The 21,305-nt window shown below is 60.5% G+C and overlaps 2 protein-coding genes across 10 annotated transcripts in view; one reads left to right on the top strand and one right to left on the bottom strand.

Annotated features, from left to right (window-relative positions):
- DEAF1 (DEAF1 transcription factor) overlaps positions 1-12,577 on the bottom strand; it is a 24,781-nt gene extending 12,204 nt beyond the window's left edge. For 4 of the 6 annotated variants that reach the window (XR_007156121.1, XM_047876995.1, XM_047876996.1 and 1 more), the window contains exons 1-9: positions 11,906-12,577; positions 9,561-9,658; positions 7,125-7,254; positions 6,711-6,857; positions 6,054-6,193; positions 5,472-5,537; positions 2,807-2,933; positions 1,693-1,821; positions 1,107-1,235 (exon numbers count right to left, since the gene is read on the bottom strand). Coding sequence is in view for 3 of the 6 variants with exons in the window: in XM_047876995.1 (XP_047732951.1) it covers positions 1,107-1,235; positions 1,693-1,821; positions 2,807-2,933; positions 5,472-5,537; positions 6,054-6,193; positions 6,711-6,857; positions 7,125-7,254; positions 9,561-9,658; positions 11,906-12,194 (1,255 nt within the window). In the remaining 3 variants the exon portion in view is untranslated. The remainder of the gene's footprint in view (positions 1-1,106; positions 1,236-1,692; positions 1,822-2,806; positions 2,934-5,471; positions 5,538-6,053; positions 6,194-6,710; positions 6,858-7,124; positions 7,255-9,560; positions 9,659-11,905) is intronic. The other 2 variants (XR_007156122.1, XR_007156123.1) reach the window with 2 other exon arrangements.
- Positions 12,578-21,270, top strand: TMEM80 (transmembrane protein 80). Of its 4 annotated transcripts, XM_047876999.1 has the most exons (7): positions 12,887-12,996; positions 15,675-15,694; positions 16,460-16,553; positions 16,836-16,928; positions 18,430-18,746; positions 19,412-19,505; positions 20,012-21,270. In XM_047876999.1, exons 1-5 carry the CDS (start codon positions 12,978-12,980, stop codon positions 18,633-18,635), a joined length of 432 nt encoding a protein of 143 aa, XP_047732955.1. In that variant the 5' UTR covers positions 12,887-12,977; the 3' UTR covers positions 18,636-18,746; positions 19,412-19,505; positions 20,012-21,270. The 4 variants fall into 4 exon arrangements, with proteins under 4 accessions (XP_047732956.1, XP_047732957.1, XP_047732955.1 ...); XM_047876998.1 differs by lacking the exons at positions 12,887-12,996; positions 15,675-15,694 and having other exon boundaries at positions 16,049-16,553; XM_047877000.1 differs by lacking the exons at positions 15,675-15,694; positions 16,460-16,553; positions 16,836-16,928; ... (1 more) ...; positions 19,412-19,505; positions 20,012-21,270 and adding exons at positions 14,029-14,196; positions 15,397-15,667 and having other exon boundaries at positions 12,578-12,996.
- Positions 21,271-21,305: the final 35 nt, after the last annotated feature.

The raw sequence follows: 21,305 nt of genomic DNA, 5'->3' as shown, positions 1-21,305 counted from the left end.
GACAGCCTGAGGCAGTGGCTCCGACCGCGACGCATCCCGTCAAGTCCTCCCGGCATCCACGGCCACACACGGGGTCCTAATTAAGGGTCACGGGACTCAGGTGTCACAGGGGGAGGACAGCGTTACAAAGGTGGAAAGGAGGAAACCAGGAGGGACCCTGTGGTCTGGACGGGGCCAGAGTGGAACACACGTGCGCGTACGTCCCCACCTCTGTGCGCCGCGCGGCCCGCGGGCAGGGACACCCGAGTGTGGCGAGCATGCCCCTGGCTGAGCGATAACGGTCTCGCATCCAGCCTCCCGGGACAGACGCCCCGATGGGTCCGTGCAGGGGGTGGGGAGGGGGAGGCACACATGGTGAGCAAGCCTGCGAGAACGGAAGGAGGGTGGCGCGTCTATAAAACTACACGTTTCTGTCGCCGCGTCATCTAGAATGGCAGAAACGAGAAACGCACAAACGCCCGCCAGCTGGTTTCGGAAGCTCCCTTTATTTTATTTTATTTTTTTTAATTTTTTTTTCAACGTTTATTTTTATTTTTGGGAGAGAGAGAGAGACAGAGCACGAACGGGGGAGGGGCAGAGAGAGAGGGAGACACAGAATCGGAAACAGGCTCCAGGCTCTGAGCCATCAGCCCAGAGCCCGACGCGGGGCTCAAACTCCCGGACCGCGAGATCGTGACCCGGCTGAAGTCGGACGCCTAACCGACTGCGCCACCCAGGCGCCCCTGGAAGCTCCCTTTAAACGAAGCGTACTGACGGGGACGTGCCCCAGCTGTGTGATTAAGTGAAGGACCAAAGCCGCCAAGCGTATGCGGTGCGAGGCCGTCCCGTGTCAGACCAGGAGCGAGGAAAACACCTGCACTTCCGCTTCCGCCCGTACCGAGCCCCGCGCCGCCCCAGGGAACATGCCAGAACTCACAGCCTCCCTCTGCAAGGGCCTGGCGTCGTCTCAGGTCCGTGCGGACCACCCAAGTGCGTTCCCAAACGCAGGCCCCGATCCAGCGCAGCGACGGGAAAGAACCCACACGAAACCTACTTCGTCAGAAAGTCTTTCCCCAGAGCGACCCCAAGGCCAGAGTCGGCGGGTGCCGGACGTCTCTCGCACCCACCTATTTTGGGATGAGACGTTGGCAGTGCTGCTTCCGGGAAGGGTGCGATCTGGCAGCTGTCCTGATACCCTGGGTAGTGCGGCTCCGGGTGGCCGACTCTGCACGGGGGCTGCACGCCTGCCTCTTGCACTGTCGGGGACGAGAGGGACAAGACAGCCTTGGGACCCGGCTGGGGCCTGGCTGGGGCTGCACAGATTTTAAATCTCGACGTGTCTCCAGCTGCACCGTCCAAGGAGGTAGCTTCTGAGCCCCAGAAACGCGATGAATTGTTTGAATTGCTAGTATCCGGGATCTACCGGGTGAAGTACAATGTTAAACGTTAATCTCCACTTTCTTTCCGCTTTCTGGACGTGGCTAGTGGAACATCTACACGCACACGTGGCCTCAGGAGTCTCTGCCTCGCAGCCGGTCCACAGCAGGAGTCGGCAAACCGTGGGCATCTTCTGCCGCAACTGATAGACCCGCACGCCTGCCCGGCGCCCGCCCGCGCACGCCAACCCGACGCCCCTGCTCCAGGCTGCTCCAAGCCCCAGGTTAACAGGGGTGACGCGTGTGGCCCACAGGGCAGGTGCCAAGGACAACTCACCCGTGGCTCCCGCGAAGACATCGCCCTGGGCCGGGCTCTCTGAGATGACGGCGGTGGCCTCCACGGTGGACGCCCGGTCAAAGGTCAGTGCGCCCGAGGTAGTGATCTGTCCTGAGGGGGTCACGGTGACTAGAAAAGCAGAAGTGCTTTTTACCACCGGCTTGACCATGGCGCAGGCCAAAGCCTGGACACAGCACGTGCCCCAGGCACCTCTGCAGGGGCTGGAGAAGACCAGGGACCCTGCACCTCTGATGGGAACCAGGGCCAAGGCGGCGGGCTCTCTAGGACACCCTGCTCATATCTGAACCGGCAACAGAGGCACGAGCTGCCTTGTTGGAAAACAAAACATAAAGTTGGAAGTGACTGCGAGACTCCTTTGTGGCTGGAATTAAGAAAGACGTTCCCGGAGGTTGGGGCACCCGGGTGGCTCAGTCAGTTGAGCGTCTGACTTCGGCTTAGGTCGTGATCTCACGGTTCACGAGTGTGACCCCACGTCAGGCTGTGTGCTGACAGCTCAGAGCCTGGAGCCTGCTTCGGATTCTGTGTCTCCCTCTCTATCCCTCCCCCACTTGCACTCTGTCTCTCTCAAAAATAAATGTTAAAAAAAATATTAAAATAAAAAAAGATTCACAGAGGTTGAAGACGAAAGCAGACTTGCCCCCACAGCCCTTCTGCTGCCCCATCCCCTTGGCCGCAGGAACCACAAAGAGAGTGCGCCGGGGTGGGAGGGCAGGGGCGGGGGCGAGGGGTGGGGGGACCGCTCTCTGTAGATGCTTGTTCACAGCCTCGGGCAAAGGCGCTGGCTGCAGACACCTGTCTCGTCCCTGCCTCGCCCCACTCTGGTTCACACACAGCCAGGGTTTCCCTCCGTCCACCTGGTCCCCACTCCGGGACAACCGTGTGAGGCATGTGGACATGGGGGCTGAGCAAAGGTGTTCCTGCGGATGCCCCCTCCCAGAAGGCATGGCTCCTGGTTCGTTCCATTAGGAAACACCTGCCGGGGGCACGCCAGGGAGTCCACGGAGATGAGGAAAACCCCCCCCAGGGCGGCCCCCACAGAACAAGGGAGCCCCAGGGGTTAGAGGGGCCATGGCTCCGCCTCGTTCAAACTCACAGGCGGTGGCGGCGGTGGCGGGAAGCAGCGTGATGTTCTTGGGGGGCTCCTTCTTCACGGGGGTCGCAGGCGGCTCATTCTCCTTCTTGCGCCTTTTGTAGGGGACGAAGAGCCTGACTGGGCCGCTCTGCGGGGAGAGGCGCAGTGAGACGGGGCCAGCGCCGTCCCCGCGCCCGTCTCTGCCCACACGGCGCGGAGGGGGCACAGCAGGACCGCGGGCGGGAAGCTGCAGAGGCCCGACCTCTCTGCAGGCCCCAAGGTCCCTGAGGGACAGAAAAGACTCTTTCTAAAAGAATACACGAAAAGCAGCGTTTAAAAACAAGATAACGTTCGTCAACACACAGGATTCCCAGGGACTGCTAGAAGACAGAAAACAGAGAAGGACCCGCAAAGGAGAGCCTCTGCCCCATGGGACAGAACATTCCAGCAGGACTGAAGAGGCTTTGGGAACAGACGAGAGGAGTAGCAACGGCAGAAGCCAGCCCTGCACCTGCCACCTGGCTGTCCAGCCTCGGGCAGGAGGGGAGGCCAGTCTCTGGGGTCGCAGCCCTGCCCCGGCTGCGGTCCCCCGAGGCCACCCGAGCACATGGCGCCCCCCGCTCTGTGAGCATAAAGGGGGTCCTCGGAAGCCCTGGGTCGTGCCTGCTGGCCATTTTCTTCTGTGTGGCTCTCGCGTCCCGTTTCTTTGCAAGTCTTACAACGTTTTGTCGAAAGATGGACGCTTTAGTGACGTACTGTAGCAACACTGAGACGGACTCCTTCTCTCCAGGGTTCCTGCTGCTGATCAGGTCAGCAACCTGGCTGTCCCCAGGCAGCAGGGAGGGTGTCACACCCAGCAGTGGCTGCACTGTCCCCCAGCAGACTGCTCACAGCTCCGAGGCCTGGGGGCAGATCCAACCGCATTAGGGCTCCTTCATGGGGAGTTTTTGAGGCAAATCTTTGAGGTCTGTTCTTATCCCAGACGGATTCTTCTTAGCTGCCACCTTCCCTGCTTCTCCGGTTTAGCGGGTTGCTCTCACTGCCGACCAGCCACCTCTCCAGGGCTCGAGTCCACGTGGCGAGGCTCTAGAGCTGGGGGGGAGGACGCTGGTGGCAGTCTTCCTGCCCTGCCACTCCTGGGGGTGGCCTCTGTCCTCAGAGAGGAGGCTGGTGAGGGAAGGAGCCCCCAGTCTCTTGGCCACACCTGCCCAGAAGGTAGTTTCTGCAACTCAGAACCGGGGCTGGAGATGTCCCAGTAGGCGGAGGGAGCCCTAGGCCACGAAGTTCTCCCCTGTGTTTTCTTCCCAAAATGTGGGTTTCGTGTTTTGGATAAATTTGGATCTGTGATCCATTTTGAATTCATCTGCACATGAAATGCCAGGTTGGGGCCGAGAAGCATTTCTACGCCGAGCGCAGCTGTCCCCACCGCCATGCAGCCGACACCCTTGTGTGCAAGCGCACCCGCGGCCCCGCCAACCCCTCGCCCTGCCGACGCGCACGTCTCCGTCACGACAGCAGTGGGAAAGGTCCTCAAGGGCCGGGACCCCTCCGACTTCAGTCTTTTCCTCCAAATTGCTCTGGCTGTCCTGCTTCTTTGCCTTTCTTACCGACTATAAAACCAGCTTGTTTAAAGCTCCACAGAGCCCCGCAGGGATTCCGAGGAACCATGTGGAGCCTGCAGACCGTGAGGGCAGCGCCCGAGCCCTCCCTGGGCCTCCAACCCCGGCCACGCCGCCTCGGCTCAGGGCTTCCCGCGTTTCTTTCCACGGCCGGGTCTAGGTGTGTCGCACACGCATCCCGCACGTGTCCTGTTTACACCCGTCTCCACGTTCTGTGGCAACTGCAAAGGGTGCTCGCCAGTTTTCTAAACTCCCTAACGGGACGATTCCCTCCTACTCTCTTCCCCCTACGAGATCTCGGAGTGCTCTCCCTGGTAGTTTCTCCAAGTGAACTCTAAAGCTACTTCATTTTCACAAAAATATCCCATTGTTCACTCCACGAGAATATTTAATCCATACACGAACTAGACGATTTTAGGATATTTCATTTTCCACCCAAGACTGTGATAGGTCTCTCCAATTACATCTCCTTTCAAATCTTCTAAAAATTAACCAGATAGCTCATCAAAATAAAACCAGGATATCTCGTTAAACGGCTTTCTAGTTCACTTGAAAACATCTCAAAATAGAACTTAACAGTAAGGAAGGCTGAAACCAAACTAAGACATTCAGACGCTACACGTTACTCTCACGTTTTTGAAAGCTACACGGCCACAAAGGTTAAAATCAATGAAAACGTTCATTCTTTTTGAAACTGTTAGTTGAGAACACAGAAATGTTTCAAAAGACCTTAAAAGCCCCTCATAATTTCAACGTAGTGCTTTCAGGACATAACGTTAAAAAACACAGGATATAAGACAGCACACACGCACTCCCCACGACCGTAAAGAACACTGTGTGCTCAGTTTTGGGGTTAAGATGGTGACACTGGAGCAAGTTCCCCGCCCGCGCCACCTGCAGCATCAGAGCGACGCCAGAGACGCAGAGTTTGAGAGAGAAACGTGACAGCCCCTGGATCGGCCGCAGGGGCGCCAGAGCCGTGTGCGGGGCAGGGCGTGGGGTCATCGCGGCGGCCCTGCCCGCCCACACGCACCCCGGCCCTACCAGGTGACCCCCCGGCCGCTCACCAGGGTCATGTCGTCACAGCAGGCGGCACAGGTGCATGAGGCAGCGTGAGGATTTAAGATCCCGTCCTGAAATTCAGAGAAGACACGGTACGTGAGAAAGTCGCCTCTCGGCAGCTCTACGGGGTGTCTGTTGCTCATAAACACAAAACCCTGTCGCTTCCAGAAACGCCTCTTCCTCGCACTTCCCTGTTGTACAAGGCGGTTATCGGCGGCAGGGTCCACCGAGTCCCTTCTGGGAGGTGAAGACTCTACGAGCGTTATTTCTTGACCAACACGCAAAGCGCTACCTGCAAACAGCAGTGAGAAGCCCGCCCCTCTCACGACGGGTAAACCGGGGTGGGGGGGGGGGTGGTCAGCATCTGGGAAAGGTCACGCGCCTCCAGGGGAAGCTACGGTGTTGCCTCAGGCACTCCTGGCAAGCACCGTAGGCACCGAATGCGTGAAACACCAGGACACTAGGCGAGGTCGCCTGCCCTGGACCACACGGCCAGGCGGCCTCTGTCTGACCGCACATGCCGGCCACGCCCCGGGGCCGCCGTGGGGACCCCCCGCCGTAGCTGCGGGGGTTCGGCGCGCACACACCTGAATGAGGCACTGAAGCGGCCTGCCCGCGTAGCGGATGCTCCTCTTCCAGTCCTTACTGCTGGCTCTTCCGGCCATGGCTTCGAACTCGGTCGGGCTGTACCAGTTCTCCCCCTGCTTGATGCATCGGCCCCGGCCGCCTGAAGTGACACGAAGGACCAGCAAGTGGCCGCACCGCCCGCCCCCAGCGGCCTCGGCCGGCTCTTCGTCAGATGGGCCGCAAACGCCACAGCCCCCCTGCTGGGCCTGCGTGACCCCCCCCCCCCCGCCCCCACGGCCGGCCCGCAGCAGGCAAGCCCCCCCCCACGAATCCACACTCGCAGGCCCACCACACCTCCCCGCCCCACTGTCCACGGCCACCGCAAGCTCACCCTGGTCTCACGATGACCTCCTGCCACCTGCCCCACCCTGGGAACTCTCCCTGTGGGAACTCCTCTTCCCCCGCTTTCCCCCCTCCATGGGTTGCTGCGTCTTCTCACTGCGCCCCCACCACGCCCCAAACCTCTCCACGGCCCCAGCTCTAGCGCCCGGGGCTGTGAGCCACGTCCGCCCCGGCACGGTCGACACGTGTGTGGGGCCGCAAGGGGACGGGCGCTGTGGGGCCGCGCCTGGCCCACACGTGTGCGCTGTGGGGCCGCGAGGGGACGGGCGCCTCACCTGAGCCGAGCCTGCTCTTGAACAGCGTGCCGCTGATGTTCCGGCAGCGCACGGGCAGCTCGCTGTCGTACACCGAGGGGTCCCAGTTATATTTGGTTCCGCCTCGCTCCTGGCCGGGAGCTGCAGGAGTCGGAGGGCACTGAGGGCCTTGGGCAAAGGAAGCGTTTTGAAAGTAAGAGACGCCGGACGCACCCAAGATAACCAGGCAAGTACAACCACGCCGACTGGCTTATAACGGCGGGTCGTCCGGCTGCCCACAGACCACCCCGACTTAGCAGCACCAGGCAGCTCTTTCTCGGCTCATAAAACCCCACTTTCTCTACCTAAACAGGAACATTTATATTACAAATTCACCACAAAAATAAACAGGTCGCCCCCAGCATGAACTCCACAAGCGCCCAGGTGTGCTGGCACCTGGAGTGAGAGGTGCAGCTGGCCCCTTCAGCCCCGCCGTCTCCACGATGCTCCCGTCCGTGTGCACAACAATCAGCGTGGCCTTCTCTGTGTTCAGGCTGTCCCCGATCTGCAGGGCTGTCCTGCCAGACTGGAGGAAAGAACGTTCTGTGAGTCTCCCAGACAAACAGCTGCGGGGCCTGCCACTCGGTGCGACGGGACATGGGCCTCGCTGACCGTCACCGACAAGGGCGCCAACCGTGCCTCCGTGGGCTCTTTCTTTTTTAAAAAAATTTTTTTTTTCAACGTTTATTTATTTTTGGGACAGAGAGAGACAGAACACGAACGGGGGAGGGGCAGAGAGAGAGGGAGACACAGAATCGGAAACAGGCTCCAGGCTCTGAGCCATCAGCCCAGAGCCTGACGCGGGGCTCGAACTCACGGACCGCGAGATCGTGACCTGGCTGGAGTCGGACGCTTAACCGACTGTGCCACCCAGGCGCCCCTCCGTGGGCTCTTTCAAGATGCCAGTAAAAGACCTAAACACGGGCGCCCGGGTGGCTCAGTCGGTTAGGCGTCTGACTTCGGCTCAGGTCGTGATCTCCCAGTTCATGGGTTCAAGCCCCACATCGGGCTCTGCGCTACAGCTCAGAGCCTGGAGCCTGCTTCAGATTGTGTCCTCCCCACCCCGTCTCTCAAAAATAAACATTAAAAAAATTAGAAAATAAAAAAAAGACTTAGACACAGAGCCAAGAACAAGAAAAGACATTGCCATGTCTGGGTGGCTCTGAACAAATGCTCAGTCACTTACCAAAGTTAAAAAAAACAAACGTGTCCCACACACAAGGCCTGGAAAGAGAAAGAGCCCTCACGTCCACCTGAGCAGCTCCTGCAAGTTCACAGGTCTTGAGGGAGGGTTCTGAGGGACCAAGTCCACAGGCACAGCCAGGGTCTGGGGCAGGACTCTCTTCTCATGCTCATGTCCCACACACAGCTCTACTGATGGCCACCAGACGCCAGGGCCTCCCCAACCGCACTGCTCACACACCTGTCCACAGTGGCCGGGTACTATCGTGACAGCACCTACTTCCTCTGGGGCAGCCTGGCCCTGCCCTTCAAGCAGCCCTACCCCCCCCCCCCCGCCCTCCTCCCCCATCCCTTCGTGAGCCAGACGCCCTTCCCTGTCCTTGCTGGAGGAGAGACCCACCCCGCTGTCCCTGGGTGCACATGGCTCAGGTCTCTGGCAAACTCAAGGCCTTGCCCAGAGAGTCCTGGGGTGGACGACACTCTAAGCAGTCTGCTCACAGCCACCATTCTGGGACGTTCTAACACTTGCATGGTCAGAGCACGGAAGCAATGAAGGCAAAGTGAGAAGACATTTCCTAAAATCTGAAAATCCATCAGGGGGGTGAGTACACCTCCTTGTGGAGCTGAGGGACCCCCACCCATGAGCACGCGCACACCTGCACACGCACCCAGAGCCGGGGCTCATCACCCAGAGGGTCAGGGCCTCAGTAAGGGTGTTGCACTGCTCGTGTCTGAATCACTAACGACACGCAACTCTCTACTGAAAAGAGGGAATGTTCTGTGTTCATTTACGAATCACAAAGTATTTTCCTTATTATTTTTTAAATGTTTGTTCATTTTTGAGAGAGAGAGAGAGAGAGAGAGAGAGAGAAACTGAGCAGGGGAGGGGCAGAGAGAGAGGGAGACACAGAATCGGAAGCAGGCTCCAGGCTCTAAGCTGTCAGCACAGAGCCTGACGCGGGGCTCAAACCCATGAACCGTGAGACCATGACCTGAGCTGAAGTTGGACACATAACCAACTGAGCCACCCAGGTGCCCCGAAGTATTTTCCTTATTAAAGCCAATGGAATACACATATATTTGAGACCCCCCCCCCCCCTCCTTGTCAGTTTCGTCTCCGGGCCTCCCTGTCCTCAGAGCCCGCTGCAAGGACCATGTCCAGGAGGCACGGTCCAGGCTGTGCCCTGGTTCCCTGACCCTCTGGCTCCAGCCCCTTCTAGAAAAGAGGACAAGCCAGAATCTGCTTCTGGGAAGGAGAGACTCGTTGGAGGCATGAAATTGTCAGCTGGCTATCAGCTTGTACGCATGCTGACACCCTAAGAAATAAAGCAAGTTTCTCAAGTCTGTACTCTGCTACTAAAATTAAGAGGGTGAGTCTGCTGTTTGCTGCCATTCCAATGATAGCAGCTTTGCGTGCAGGTGTGTAGAGTCCTAGGTGTGTGATTAAGGCTAAAATAAAGAGAAACGGTAACTAACAGTTCTGGCAAAGCTCCAGGAGAGTCCCCCATTCTGTGGTTGTCGGGCAAGGATGGGAGATCACAGCACACTCCTCCTGGCGCCCACACAGCCCTGGGCAGGGCCTCTGGGGGAACCGGGGTCAGGGAGGTCACACTCTGGGGTCGGGGGAAAAGTGCTCGCGGAGCGGCTTACCAGGACGTGTCCCGAGAGTGAGGCGGCATTTGCCACCGACGTGGTGAAGACGTTGTCTGCAGAGGCGCCCACGTTGGCCACGGTCACAGTGGTCACCTCTGCAACACAGAAGCCTGATTCAGCACACCATCAGAGCCAAGGGCCTCCCACCAGGGCCCCAAAACAGCATTTCCCAAACAGGTATCTGCACTTCCAACCACGGGACTCCCAACATTCTTACACAAAGTGCTCACTCCGCATTTCTGGACCCCAGTCTAAGCAATCTGGGCCTTAGAAAAAGAAAAGAAAGAGGCAGCTCTCCAGCCCACTAGAGCCTTTTATTCACAGTGAAAACCCGCCCCCGCCACGCTCCCACTGAGCTGGCAGCAGGCTCTGCCAAACTGCCCCTGGGCTTCTCGTTCCCTTCAGCATAAAACCATACACCAAGGTTCCAGGAGTCCGGTGACCATCCTGTGGCCAGGCTCAGGCAGTGTCACCTACAGAGCTCCCTCCCTTGCTGGCACCCTCTCGAAGGTCAGCACAGGCCAGGGCTCAGGTCTCTCCTGCCTCCTCCTGGACCCCCTCTCCCATTCACTGCCCACGGAGAGGCTTTCCTGCCAGCTCCTTGGCTGGGCAGGCGGTCCCCTCTGTCACACAGCATTCTAGAATGGCCCATGAGTAGGGCAGTCTCTGACTTGGGAAATGCTCACAAAATACTGGTGGAAAGAGTCCTGCATATTCCACTAACCCAGCGCCCACCAAACTGAACTGAAAATAGCTGTTCCCCTTGTCTGCTCCTCCAGCAGACCACAGCCTACGTCCCTGTCTGAACGCACGCTCAGGCCAAGCAGCTATCGGGCCCGAGAAGAGGGAGCCCCAGAGAGGAGACACAACCTGCCGAGTTACCTGCACCTGGAAGGCATCTAACCTCAGCAACTTAAAAAAGTTTTAATCCTTCCATGTATGCAAAAACACAACTATCAAATTCTGCAGATAAAAACATGCAACGCCAATACATTTCTCTGATGCCGTGACGAACTATATCATGTTTCTTTTCTGCATCCAGAAAACATACGCAAAATGCAAACAAAACAAAACAAAAACTGAAGAAAACTGCACGGTCCAAAGTCCCAACATCAAAGCAGAGTTTAGCGATGAGAACCGAATACTCTAATAGCCACAAAGCCTTCTTCCTTCTTTTGTGAGGACCCCAGACAGACCACCCACAGACCAGCAGCTCTGGGGCAGCAGGCCAAGTCCCCCCGCCTACAGCTGCTTAGGGCTGGATAAACACCGGAGTGACAGGACCACCAGGACACAGGCTGCTGGCTCCTTAGGGGAAAGTGCCTGACAACACGTGCCGTGCCGGCAGTAACTCAAGGATGCACTTCCTGGGTCCCCACACTCAGCTAGGGAGCTCCCAGCTGGGAAGGGATACAACACTTGGGAAAGTCTCTACCTTCTTTGGGATGGCGATCTGGGAAGGCACTACTCCTAAAGGAGGCTTTGGGGCACAGTCTGAGGCTCCACGGGTCATGACACTTGAGAACGAGAATGTTCTGTGTGGCAAGAAACAAAACCATGGGCCAGTTTTCCCCTGGGAAAGGAGCTTGCCGGGAATGGTAGGGGGAAGGGAGGATCCATAAAGGAGATGGGATGTGGGGGGCCAGGGACGGACCAGGAGGGGAATCTAAGGAGTCAAAGCATGATGCCGACCTCTGCTCCCAAAGGCTGCAGGGCCTCCCAAGCTGGGTGAGCACTGCCTTGCTCCCCAGCTCTCAGGTCACCCCTGAACTGGACCTTAGGATTCCAAGTGACCAGACACACCCAACCTCAGGCTGCTCCAGGGCAGGATCCATGTCTGATCCCCACTCCCCTAATCTTCCCAGCCCCCCTTGTCACCAGCACCAGGGGCAGACAGAGAAGACAAGCAGGGCAAGAGGCAGGTGCTGAGAAGGTTCTGGAAGGAGCGCAGGGTGCTCTGCAGGAAGGAACGGGGCTTGCACAAGGTAAGCGGGTTCGGGAAGCATGTTCAGGGAAGCGTGCACACTGGGCACGGTCAGGCTGGTCACATGGGGCAGGGCGTGCAGGAATGGCAGGGCACACGAGGTAGGTGTGAGGCGTTCGAGAGGCATGTGCTCGGAGAGAAGGGGGCAGGCTGGTCCCCAGGGCGCGTGCAGCGGGCGGTGGGCGCGGGGCTGGCGTGGGCTGCTTGTGTGCGGTGTGTGCGGGGCAGGTGCACACAGGTGCACGGGTTTGTGTCTGGGGCGGCGCGCGTGGGTCAGGTGCGGACAGGTGCATGGGCTGCGTGTGGGGGCAGGTGCGCACAGGTGCCCGGGTCGTGTGCGCGGGCGGGCGGCACTTGCCTGCGAAGGCTGCGGCCGCGGCGGCCTCGTCGGGACCCGGCAGGGCCTCGGCACCCATGTCCATGTGCCCGGACTCGGCGGCCATCACCGCCACGGCCGTCACCCGCCGAGTCTCGCGCTCTGCCTCCGAGTCTCCGTCCTCCTCCGAGTCCTCGTCCCTGCTGAGCACCGGCTCCTCCGCCTCGCCTCCTGCCGCGGCCGCGGCCGCCGCCGCAACAGCGGCGGCGGCCGCCACAGCCGCCGCCTCGGCCAGGCCCAGCTGCTTGGCGGCCGAGTCCGAGTCCTCCATCCGGACTCCGCCGAGCCCGCCCGAAGGCGCCAGCCGGGGCCGCCCGAAGGCCGGGACGGAGCCCGAAGCGCGCAGCGCGAGGAGGGCCGCCCGAGCCGGGCCGAGCCGAGCCGAGCCGGGCCGAGGCCGCCCGAAGCTGCCAGCCGAGCCGAGCCGAGCCTGCCCGAAGCCTCCCGCGCCGCCGAGCCGAGGCTGCCCGAACAGGGGCCGAACCGGCACGAAGCGGCCCAGTCGAGCTCCGCCGACGGCCGAGAGTCCGGAACCGAGGAGGGCCGAAGCGGCCCGAAGTGCGGAGCCGAGTCTGCCCGAACTGGTCCGAGGCTGTACGAGGGCTTCCGAACGGCTCTGCGCTAACCCCTCCTCAGCGCCTGGGAGGCCGCGCCACCCTTCGTCCCCCGCAACAGGGTCGCCGACTGTGGGGCAGAATCTCGCCGGCCTCCGACGCAGCGCGGCCGGGCCAGGAGAACCTTTCGTCGCAGGCTCCGCCCACCCCCGCCTCGAGCGGGAGCCGAGTCCGTCCGAGGTGAAGCCGAACAGAGCCGAGCGTTGCCGAGCCCCGATACTCCGAGCCTCGGCTCTCCGCCTCCGCCTGTACGAAAGTGCCCGAGCGCTGCCGGACGGGTTGATCGGGCCTCGGCCGCGGATCGGAATCAACTCCCGAAGCGCGGCGAGGTCGGGCCCCTTCGGGAGCAGAAGCGAAAATGGCCGAAGGGACGGGAAGAGCGCGGAGCCGAGAGACTGCCGGGATCGCGGCGGACTGGGCGGGCGGGGCCGGGCGGCAAGATGGCGGCCGCGCGGCGAGGTGAGGGCGTGGGGTGGGCGGCTTGGGGGCGTCAGGGGGCCGCGAGGGTCTCGGGACTGCGTGGCGCCCGTCGGCCGGAGGCTGGGGCTGGGACTCCGGGCGGCGGGGGCAGAGATCATGCCGGGAAGGGGGCCGGTTCGTTTTGGTTCTTTCTGGTGTCGGAAAGGCCGACCAGTCTGGGGTACCTCGTGGTGGTTGCGACTCCGCGGTTTTGAGTAGATTCGCGAGGTGAGGCCCCGGGCCCGTTGAGAGCCTCTTCCCCTCCCTGGCCTCACGTCGCGTGTCCTGCTACCACCTTTCCGTGGCCGGCCCCCGGTTTTGCGCAATGCGCGCGGTGGCGGCAGGGGACAAGGGCCAGGGCAGGGGACGGGGGCACGGGGACAGGGCCAAGGGGCTGGCAGCAGGGGCAGGGGACCGGCGGCCGAGGGCAGGGGCAGGGGCAGGCAGCAGGGGCGTAGGCGTCGGCCCGGGCTGGCTGCAGTGTGACCCGTGAACTGCCACACTGCCCTGCGCAGCGGCTGCGCGCTCTCCGGAGAGCGAGGGCGGCCCGTGTGCCGTGAGGCCCAGGCGCCCAGGGAGCTGGCGGGGGCCCCGCAGGTCGGGAGGCACCCCGTCCCGTTGCCGGCAGCTTTGTGTCCGAGACAGAATGCTGGGCGATGCGGCAACCCCCCGGAAAGCTGGTCCCCGCCAGCGTGTGCTTCAGTCGTACAGATCCCCGCCCCCCCCCACCCTACCCCCCCAAGCGTTGACTCCTGGAAGTCCAGTGAGTTGTTAATTCTCGCTGTGCAACACCCCCAGCTGGCAGACAGGTGGGCATAGCTTTTCTTGGTCCGCGTCCTGCCCGGGTCGCCGGGGTCTGTGCCCATGAGTGTGCCATTTAGGGTGCTGACCACTCAGTCCACACAGCAGCTGATGTGTGCACCGCTTGGGTAAGAAAAGCGCGGGATGGGATGGGGGCTGCGCTCCTCTGGGTTGGGGTTGTCTTTGTGGTAGCGAGCGCTCAGATAAAAAAGCCCCCTTTGCACACCCCAGCTGTCAGGAATTACTTGCGGGGAAGACAGAGACGAGGGAGTGCGCTGGGCAGCAAGCGGGACGTCCTGCAAAGAGGTGGTCTCCGTTGTGCGTGTGCTTGAGGCAGAGCAGAGCCCTCTCGTCAGACCTTTGTGAACGGCCGCCGCTAGCGAGACGTGTTTCCATTTGGTGAGAAACTAGGTTTATGCCGGGGCAGGATCCCTGTGCACGCCTTGTCTGTCACCTCGGGGACACGTTCGTTCTCCGCACCTCCACGTGTACTCCTGACACCCCTGTTCAGAGACACACTGTCACTACAGTAAATCATTTAGCAAAAAAATGTTAGGTCCTGAAAACCACTGCTGTATATAGTCACGATGAGCCGTTATGGGTCTGAAACCCTTAGAGCCGCCAATCTGATTACAGCTGCCTTTAACGTTAATTATGTAAAATCCTGTGTCACGTAAGGTTTTTGTGCAGCCTTTGTTCCTGAGCTGCCACGGTTCTGATCCATCACAGTGGCCGGCCGGCAAGTAGATCTGAAGTGTCTGAAGCCGGCCTTCAAGAGAAGAATCAAAAGGGAGGAAACCCCCAGTTCACATGAAATCCACCCGATACCCACAAGTATCTAGGTGGCGGAGTTTAGCTAGAGCCTGGAAAAGAACAGGCCGGGTTTCAGGAGCACACCGCCTGTAACGTGATGCAAGCTTATAAATGACCCGTGCTCCACTGGCCCTCCCCTGGCCGCCGCTCCTCGAGGCTGAGTTCTGATCTGTGTCCCTGATTCCCTGGGCTGACCCATTTAGGACCCCTGCCCAAGTGCGGCACCACAGAAAGCCCAGATCTACTCACCAGATCACCGGGGCTGGAGAGAAGACCGGCCGGGCTGGTTCCCGTCGCTGGTCCGCTTGCAGCCGGCAGTATATAGCTCAGGCCTCCCAGAGGGTCCATTTGGCAAATTTTCAGTCACTGCTGATGTTTCTGCGTGTCACAAACGTGCCACTGGTGTGAGCCTCTTCACACAGGAAATCTGCCCCAGGACACATTCGATGGGAGGATTAGAGACACTCAACACCTGTGATGCCAAGACCACTTCACGGGGAGAGAGGCTGTCAGCCTAGGAGGAGGGAGACCTGTGGCTGCCGCGGGTGGGAAAGGGCCCAGGAGCCACAACAGTGCGAGAACTTGGGTTGCCGCTTCAGGAAATGCGTATCTGAGGGATATTTGGGGCCGTGTGTGAAATTCCAGAGGAAAGCAGGGTCTCTCATCAACCACACACAAAAAAAGGATTCGTACCCTGAATCGGAAAAGGTTTTCCTCTAGTTCTACCCACGTGGTAAATGTACAGAAACCTCAAAATGAGAAGAGCTGTCCTCTGTCTGTGTCCAGGGCGCAGTCCTTCCCTGTCCCGGCTGGGCTCAGCTCGGCCACAGACAGAGCCTTCTCCTCTCCACCTCTGAGCTCCCAAGTACACACTCCGGCCCAGCCTCAGCTTTCGAAAAGCCAACGGTCAGATCCTCGGATGGACAATCCCAGATAAACGTGGCTTCTTTCTGTAAATATGGGATCGCAGAATGGAGCCGGGGTCCTGGGTCAGCGTTGGACATGGCCCAGGAAAGCATCCGGGTTGGACCTGGAGCCTCCCTGACGGATACTTTCTTTTCTAGGGAGAGCTTCATCCGCGGTGGTATCCTTCTGCTGTGCCCACGTGTCCCCTGGTGGGCCTCCACAGCACGGTTCCTGAGGGCTGGTTTGCCGGACTCTTGAAGTCAGCTCTGAGTTTCCGCTTTCTGCCCCCACCTTTTCTATAAGTTCTGAGTAGAAATCCCATGTTTCAGTGGGAGGGACGGTCACTGACAGATGCAGAGAGTTCTAGGACTTCCTCCAGTGGAGCGTGCTGGCTCCATCACCCTCCTTCTAGGCCCTGCACCTTGAGTGGGTGGCTGCCTGCCTCCCCCAGGCCCATCTGGAGCAGAAGAGCAAAGACCCCTCAGTCTGAACACTGTTTACAGAGTCCTTTTACGTAAGCAAACAGGAAGTGTACAGAGCTCGGGAAAGTTAGTGGACATTTAACTGCCCCCCCCCCCCCCCCTCAAAGAGAATACATTTTCTTTGAAGGAAATGAAAAGAATTCATTATTTTCAATCTCGTAACCTGGGCCCGGATCAGGGTGGTGCCCGCAAGGAAGCCTGGCCATCCTGCCCGCAGTTACCAGGGACACGCCCAGCCCTCTGGTTCCAGGATAGGACATCTGTGACAGGGGAGGAGTGTGGGCAGAAGCCTCCGCAGGCAGGGAGCCGATGGCTGGGTCTCCATGGCCACCCGCAGGTGCCTACACTGGGCCTGCCTGTGTCGGGCCCCTGGGAAGACGGGGCAGAGCTGGCCCCCTGGGGTGGACGCACTGCGAGGCTCTCTGGGTCTGCTTGGGACCGAGTCCTTAACCACTGGCCAGCTCTCGTCCGTCTCCTTGCAAGTGCTGCTCTACCTGAGTGGGGGGTATTATGCCCTGTATTTCCTGGCTACGCTCCTAATGATCATATATAAAAGTGAGTCTTTTTTAATGTTTGCTTTTGAGAGAGTGGGGGAGGGGCAGAGAGGGAGGCACAGAATCCGAAACAGGCTCCAGGCTCCCCAGCTGTTAGCACAGAGCCCGACGCGGGGCTCGAACTCACAAACCGTGAGGTCGTGACCTGAGCTGAAGTTGGCCGCTTCACCGACTGAGCCACCGGGCGCCCCATAAAAGTGAGCCTTAATCATAGAGGCACATGGGAGGCGCCCCTGCCACTGCCCCCCATAACTGGAGTTCTGCTCTGTTGCCTGTTCTCCAGGTCAGGTTTTCAGTTATCCTTGTCCTTACCTGGCTCTCGACCTGACTCTGCTGTTTCTGATGGGGATTCTGGAAGCAGTTCGGTTGTACCTGGGTGAGTCGACTGAAGACCGTGTGGTACTTAGGGTCACAGAATTACTAGCTTACGCTCTGGGAGCCTTCAAACATCTATCCCTTTATAACGTGGTTCTTAGAGACACTTTTGATGTCAACCGCTTAACCACTTGCTTTGCAAGCTCGCCTTACGACGCCATTAAGTATTAATTAGTTTATTCAGAAGCTTTACTCAAGAGACCAGTAATACTGGGAGCAGCACCCTTGGGAGAGGCGCTTCTGTTCGGGAGTCCTGCACAAGCCACAAGGTGACCCGACAGCACTGAGATTGGAACCCAGCTCGGCCAATTGACTCGGGGGCCCCCAAATCTCCACCTCACCTCCTGCCTTCTCCTGTTGGCCTCAGCAGTCTGGAGAGGGAGGATCCGAAGTGTTCTCCAGGCGACGGAGCCTGGAAGGGGAGGAGGGCCCCCGGAGCCTGCTCAGTCCAGGCCACTGCAGGTGCCCTCAGCCAGCTCCCCATTTATATTCTCCCAACAGCGTGAGCTCTGCCGTCTGTCGCACCCCACCCTGCTCCGGCCAGGGCTCGCCACACGGGGTGCACACGGCTTCCAGCCCCATCTCGTCCCTGCTGCCTTCACGGCCACAGGCACGCACGTGCCAGCACGTCTGTGTTCTAAAACAGGCTCACACCGTGCGTGTTCTGCTGATGGGTGTAGGAAATGCTCCCTTTGTTGGAATAGCAGAGGGAGCCGATGGCAGCTGACACTTCCAGGCCCTGGCACATAGCACGTTCTGCCTGCACGTGTACGCCAGGGTGCCCCATCACCAGAGGGGACACAGGCACAGGCCATGGTCATCAGACCCTCCGGACTCTGGTGGACAGAAGCAGGTGTCCTGGGCCGTCACGGATGAGCCCACAGACCTGGGAGGGGGACAGAAGGTGCTGGGATTGCGGGGCGCCTGCCCTGCCTGTCCCTGCCCAGGCGCCTCGGACACCTGCAGTCAGGGATTAGCGTTTCCTGTGACTGCCTATTTGTCTGTAAAATGCCGTGCTGGTTTGTTTTTTGTTTGTTTGTTTGTTTGTTTTTTTACAAGTGTGCATGAGACCTTCCAGAACTGATCTTAGCCCACAGTAAAATATTTTTGGAAATTTTAAACAAAATCTCCTCAGTCCACTTGGAATTAGGGAAAGGTGTCAGAATGCAATTGGGATCATTCTTAGAAAACCAAGTTCCCTCTCCCACCCCGACAATTGACCCAGAGACTGAGGTTCAGAAATTACAACTGCACTTGGTTTTATCCTCACTGGGGAGAGCACACCCCTCGGCGGCATTTTTGCTTTGTGACATTTCCTGAGTGATGTGGTGGCCACCATAGATCCTTTCCCTGGGAGCCGTCAGCCCTATGTCCAGGGGGATGTGCGGGTGATGAGCTCGCGTCTGGCCTCCCTGCAGCCTCGGGGCCGTCCTGGGTGCACGTGGGTCCGAGTAGGCGTCCCGGAGCCCGGCACCCACTCGTCTGCTTGTCCCCCTCTCCAGGCACCAAGGGCAACCTGATGGAGGCCGAGGTGCCGCTGGCCGTCAGCCTGGTCCTTACAGCGGGTGGCGCCCTGCTGTCCACCTACTTCCTGCTCTGGCAGACGCTGGTGCTGTGGGCCGACTCCACCCTCAGCGCCGCGCTCCTCACGCTCCACGGCCTGGAGGCCGTCCTGCAGCTGGTGGCCATCGCTGCCTTTGTCAGCTAGGCGGGCAGCACCCGGCTTTGCCGGGCAGGACGGCTCTGCACAGAAGCCCCCGCCCGGGAGCTCGGCCGTCTCCTCCCCCAGTGCTGGACGGAAGGGCACCGGTGGGGACGGGTAGGACGGTTTGGAGTGGTTTACGAATTTTGGGTGGTGGGGTGGTCTGGAACCCAGGGCAGAGCAGAGAGCCGGGGGAGTTGCCGGGAACAGCCGCACGAAGGGTCGGGAAGGGAGACCGCGGGAACATCTGCTCAGGCCCCGCTTTTGGCTGGTGAGGCTCTCCCTCCGGCAGCTGCCCTGACCCCCGACCCAGAAGGGAACAGGCCCTTGGGAAAGGAGGTGGCCGAGCTGTGGCCACAAACCACCGTTCCCTGCCGGGAGGAGCAGCCTGGCCGTGTCTTGCCGGTTCCCCCGTGGCTGTGAGGGCGCAGGCTGGGGCGGTGCGTGTTCCATACCCACCGCGCTGCTGCTCTGCCGGGGGCTCCAGGGCAGCATGAGAAGCGGGCAGCCAGGCCCCGGGCTGCTTAGGAACCGTGGGCCCTGGTGTCCAGGGGGATGTTGGCAGCTGCGGCTCCTCTCCCCTGGGGGCTCCTGAAGGAAGAACGGGCCGAGACCCTGGCACTGACGGGAGGGAGGCAGGGAGTGGGCCAGCGGCGAACGGCCCTCCACTGCCCCAGCCTGGTGCCTCAGTGCCCCCACGTCCAAGCCTCGGTCGTTAAAACGCCAGGGACGTTTGCACTGTGCTCCCCGCATTCTGTTTGTGCCTTCTTCCCCCTTCGCAGATCGTAGTGGCTCCCGGAAGACACCGAGCTCCTGCTCTCCAGGACCTTTACCTGTTCACGCTGTGCACCGTCCACGTCTGGAACAAAACGTTGGGTATCTGGACGTTTTCTCTACCGTTTTGTGGAAATAAATGTTTATACCTCCCTGAATTCCTCCTGAGGCCGCCCACCTCTTCCATACCCAAGAGCACACACCCCATCCAGGCCTCCCCCAGCAGCCCCAGGAGGAGGGCTTCCCCCGGAGGACAGCCAAGCCAGGCCTCAGGGCCAGTCCAGGACCTCCACGGGGACTGGCTTCCTCGAGAGGCCGCAGCGGCGCCCCCCATGGCCTCTGTCCTGGCAGGGGCAAGTGGGAGCAGGACCTCTCTGCGCTGCCCACTCTGGCTCTGGACCAGCGGGCGTCCTCCCGCCTCCCCGCTGCCTTCCCTGCTGCTGGCGCCGTGCGGACTCGGGAAGGACGGGACGGGTGCGCTTGCCTCTGGGAGCGCCCAGCCAGCTCCCCTGTAGACTCTGGCAGCCGGACACCTGTGGCCTTCAGGGTTCATGATCTCCTGCCCTGAGCTGGGCTCCGGACACCCCTATCACTTTGTTTACGTGCAGGTGGCGGTCAGCTGCCACGGAGGGCACCACAGCTCCACGTGGCCACCAGCCAGCCTGGGACTCCAGGCTCTCTGCTGCCTCCTGATCAGGGTCAGTCCTGGTCTGGGGACAGTGACTTTCATTTCAGAAGTGCTACGGTCCCCACCTCAGCTGCTCCCTTGTGTGCCGGCCTTCCCACTTTTTGCCCGTCCAGGCTCCGTCTCCAGGAGGGACGAGGGCAGGCCCGTGCCTTCCTCTCCCAGTGCTCAGCAGAGTAGGAGAGAGAACCAGGAAGCCAGGTCCTGCCAGGGCTCGGGGGCAGGGCTGGGCCCAAGGAGAAGGCCACTTCCTGCCCCACCTGGGAGAGCTCACCTGTGATGCTTCAGACAGCAGGCAGGGAGACCCGCCCCGGGGTCCTGGTGACCCGTGAAAAGGCAGTGCCACTGACCGTCCAGGACCCAGTGTGCCTCCCTTCCCCAGGCGGTTCCCCAGGAAGCGCTCCACGTCAGTGCCAGGCAAACAAGGCCAACTGCCCTGGGCCCCTGCCTCCTGACACACCCGTTTCCACCCCCACACCACCCCAGGAATCATAGCCAGAGCCCTTGGGTCCTTGCACGTGCCTGGGGGTGCCCACCGCTGCCCGGACCTGCCCTCTGCCCCTTCCCCACTTCCTCCCAGCCAGCTGGCTGAGCAGGGGCATCCTGGGAGTCCATTCAGGACACCTGCCCTACGCTGAGGGCAGAGGGTGGGGCCTGGGCCTAAGGAGGGGGGCACTGCCAGGAGTGCCCTCCCCCACCTGTTCTGGTCCCTGGCACCAGTGAACAGTCTGGGCCACAGGATCCCCACCCTCCCGTCTGACACCCACATCCCTCTGGGGATGCCCATGTTGGTTGAGGCTACGCGAAAAGACTATAGGATCTCCTGAATTGTGGAGGGGAGGGCCCCTCTCCGGCCTGGGAGGCTCAGCGCGCAGAGCCCTGGGGTCTCTGGCCTCTGATCATAACTTTGACACCCACTTGCAGACTAAGGCCTGGCCCTAGCACTCCCCCCATCCCTCCAGAGCAGAGGGGCCAGCTGAACGGGAGGGGAGTCTGTCCCGGGGCCCCAGAGAGAGCCCCTCTGCCGCGGCAGCTGAGGCTGGGGGTACCTGGCATCTGCTAGGGCTCATCCAGGGCTGCCTCGCGAAGATCTCAGAGCCTCGCCCTGCTCGGTCACACTGGCGCATCTCCGGGGTGAGGGGCTCCAGATCCGCCTATCCGTCCGCGGGCGCCCCGGCTCTGGGGGTGGGTGGGGTCTGCAGGTCCAGGGGATCCAC

This window comes from Prionailurus viverrinus, chromosome D1, assembly GCF_022837055.1.
Source record: "Prionailurus viverrinus isolate Anna chromosome D1, UM_Priviv_1.0, whole genome shotgun sequence".
In the NCBI taxonomy this organism is placed as follows: domain Eukaryota; kingdom Metazoa; phylum Chordata; class Mammalia; order Carnivora; family Felidae; genus Prionailurus; species Prionailurus viverrinus.
The sequence above is the reverse complement of the archived record's forward strand: the minus strand, read 5'-3'. Positions and strand labels throughout refer to the sequence as shown.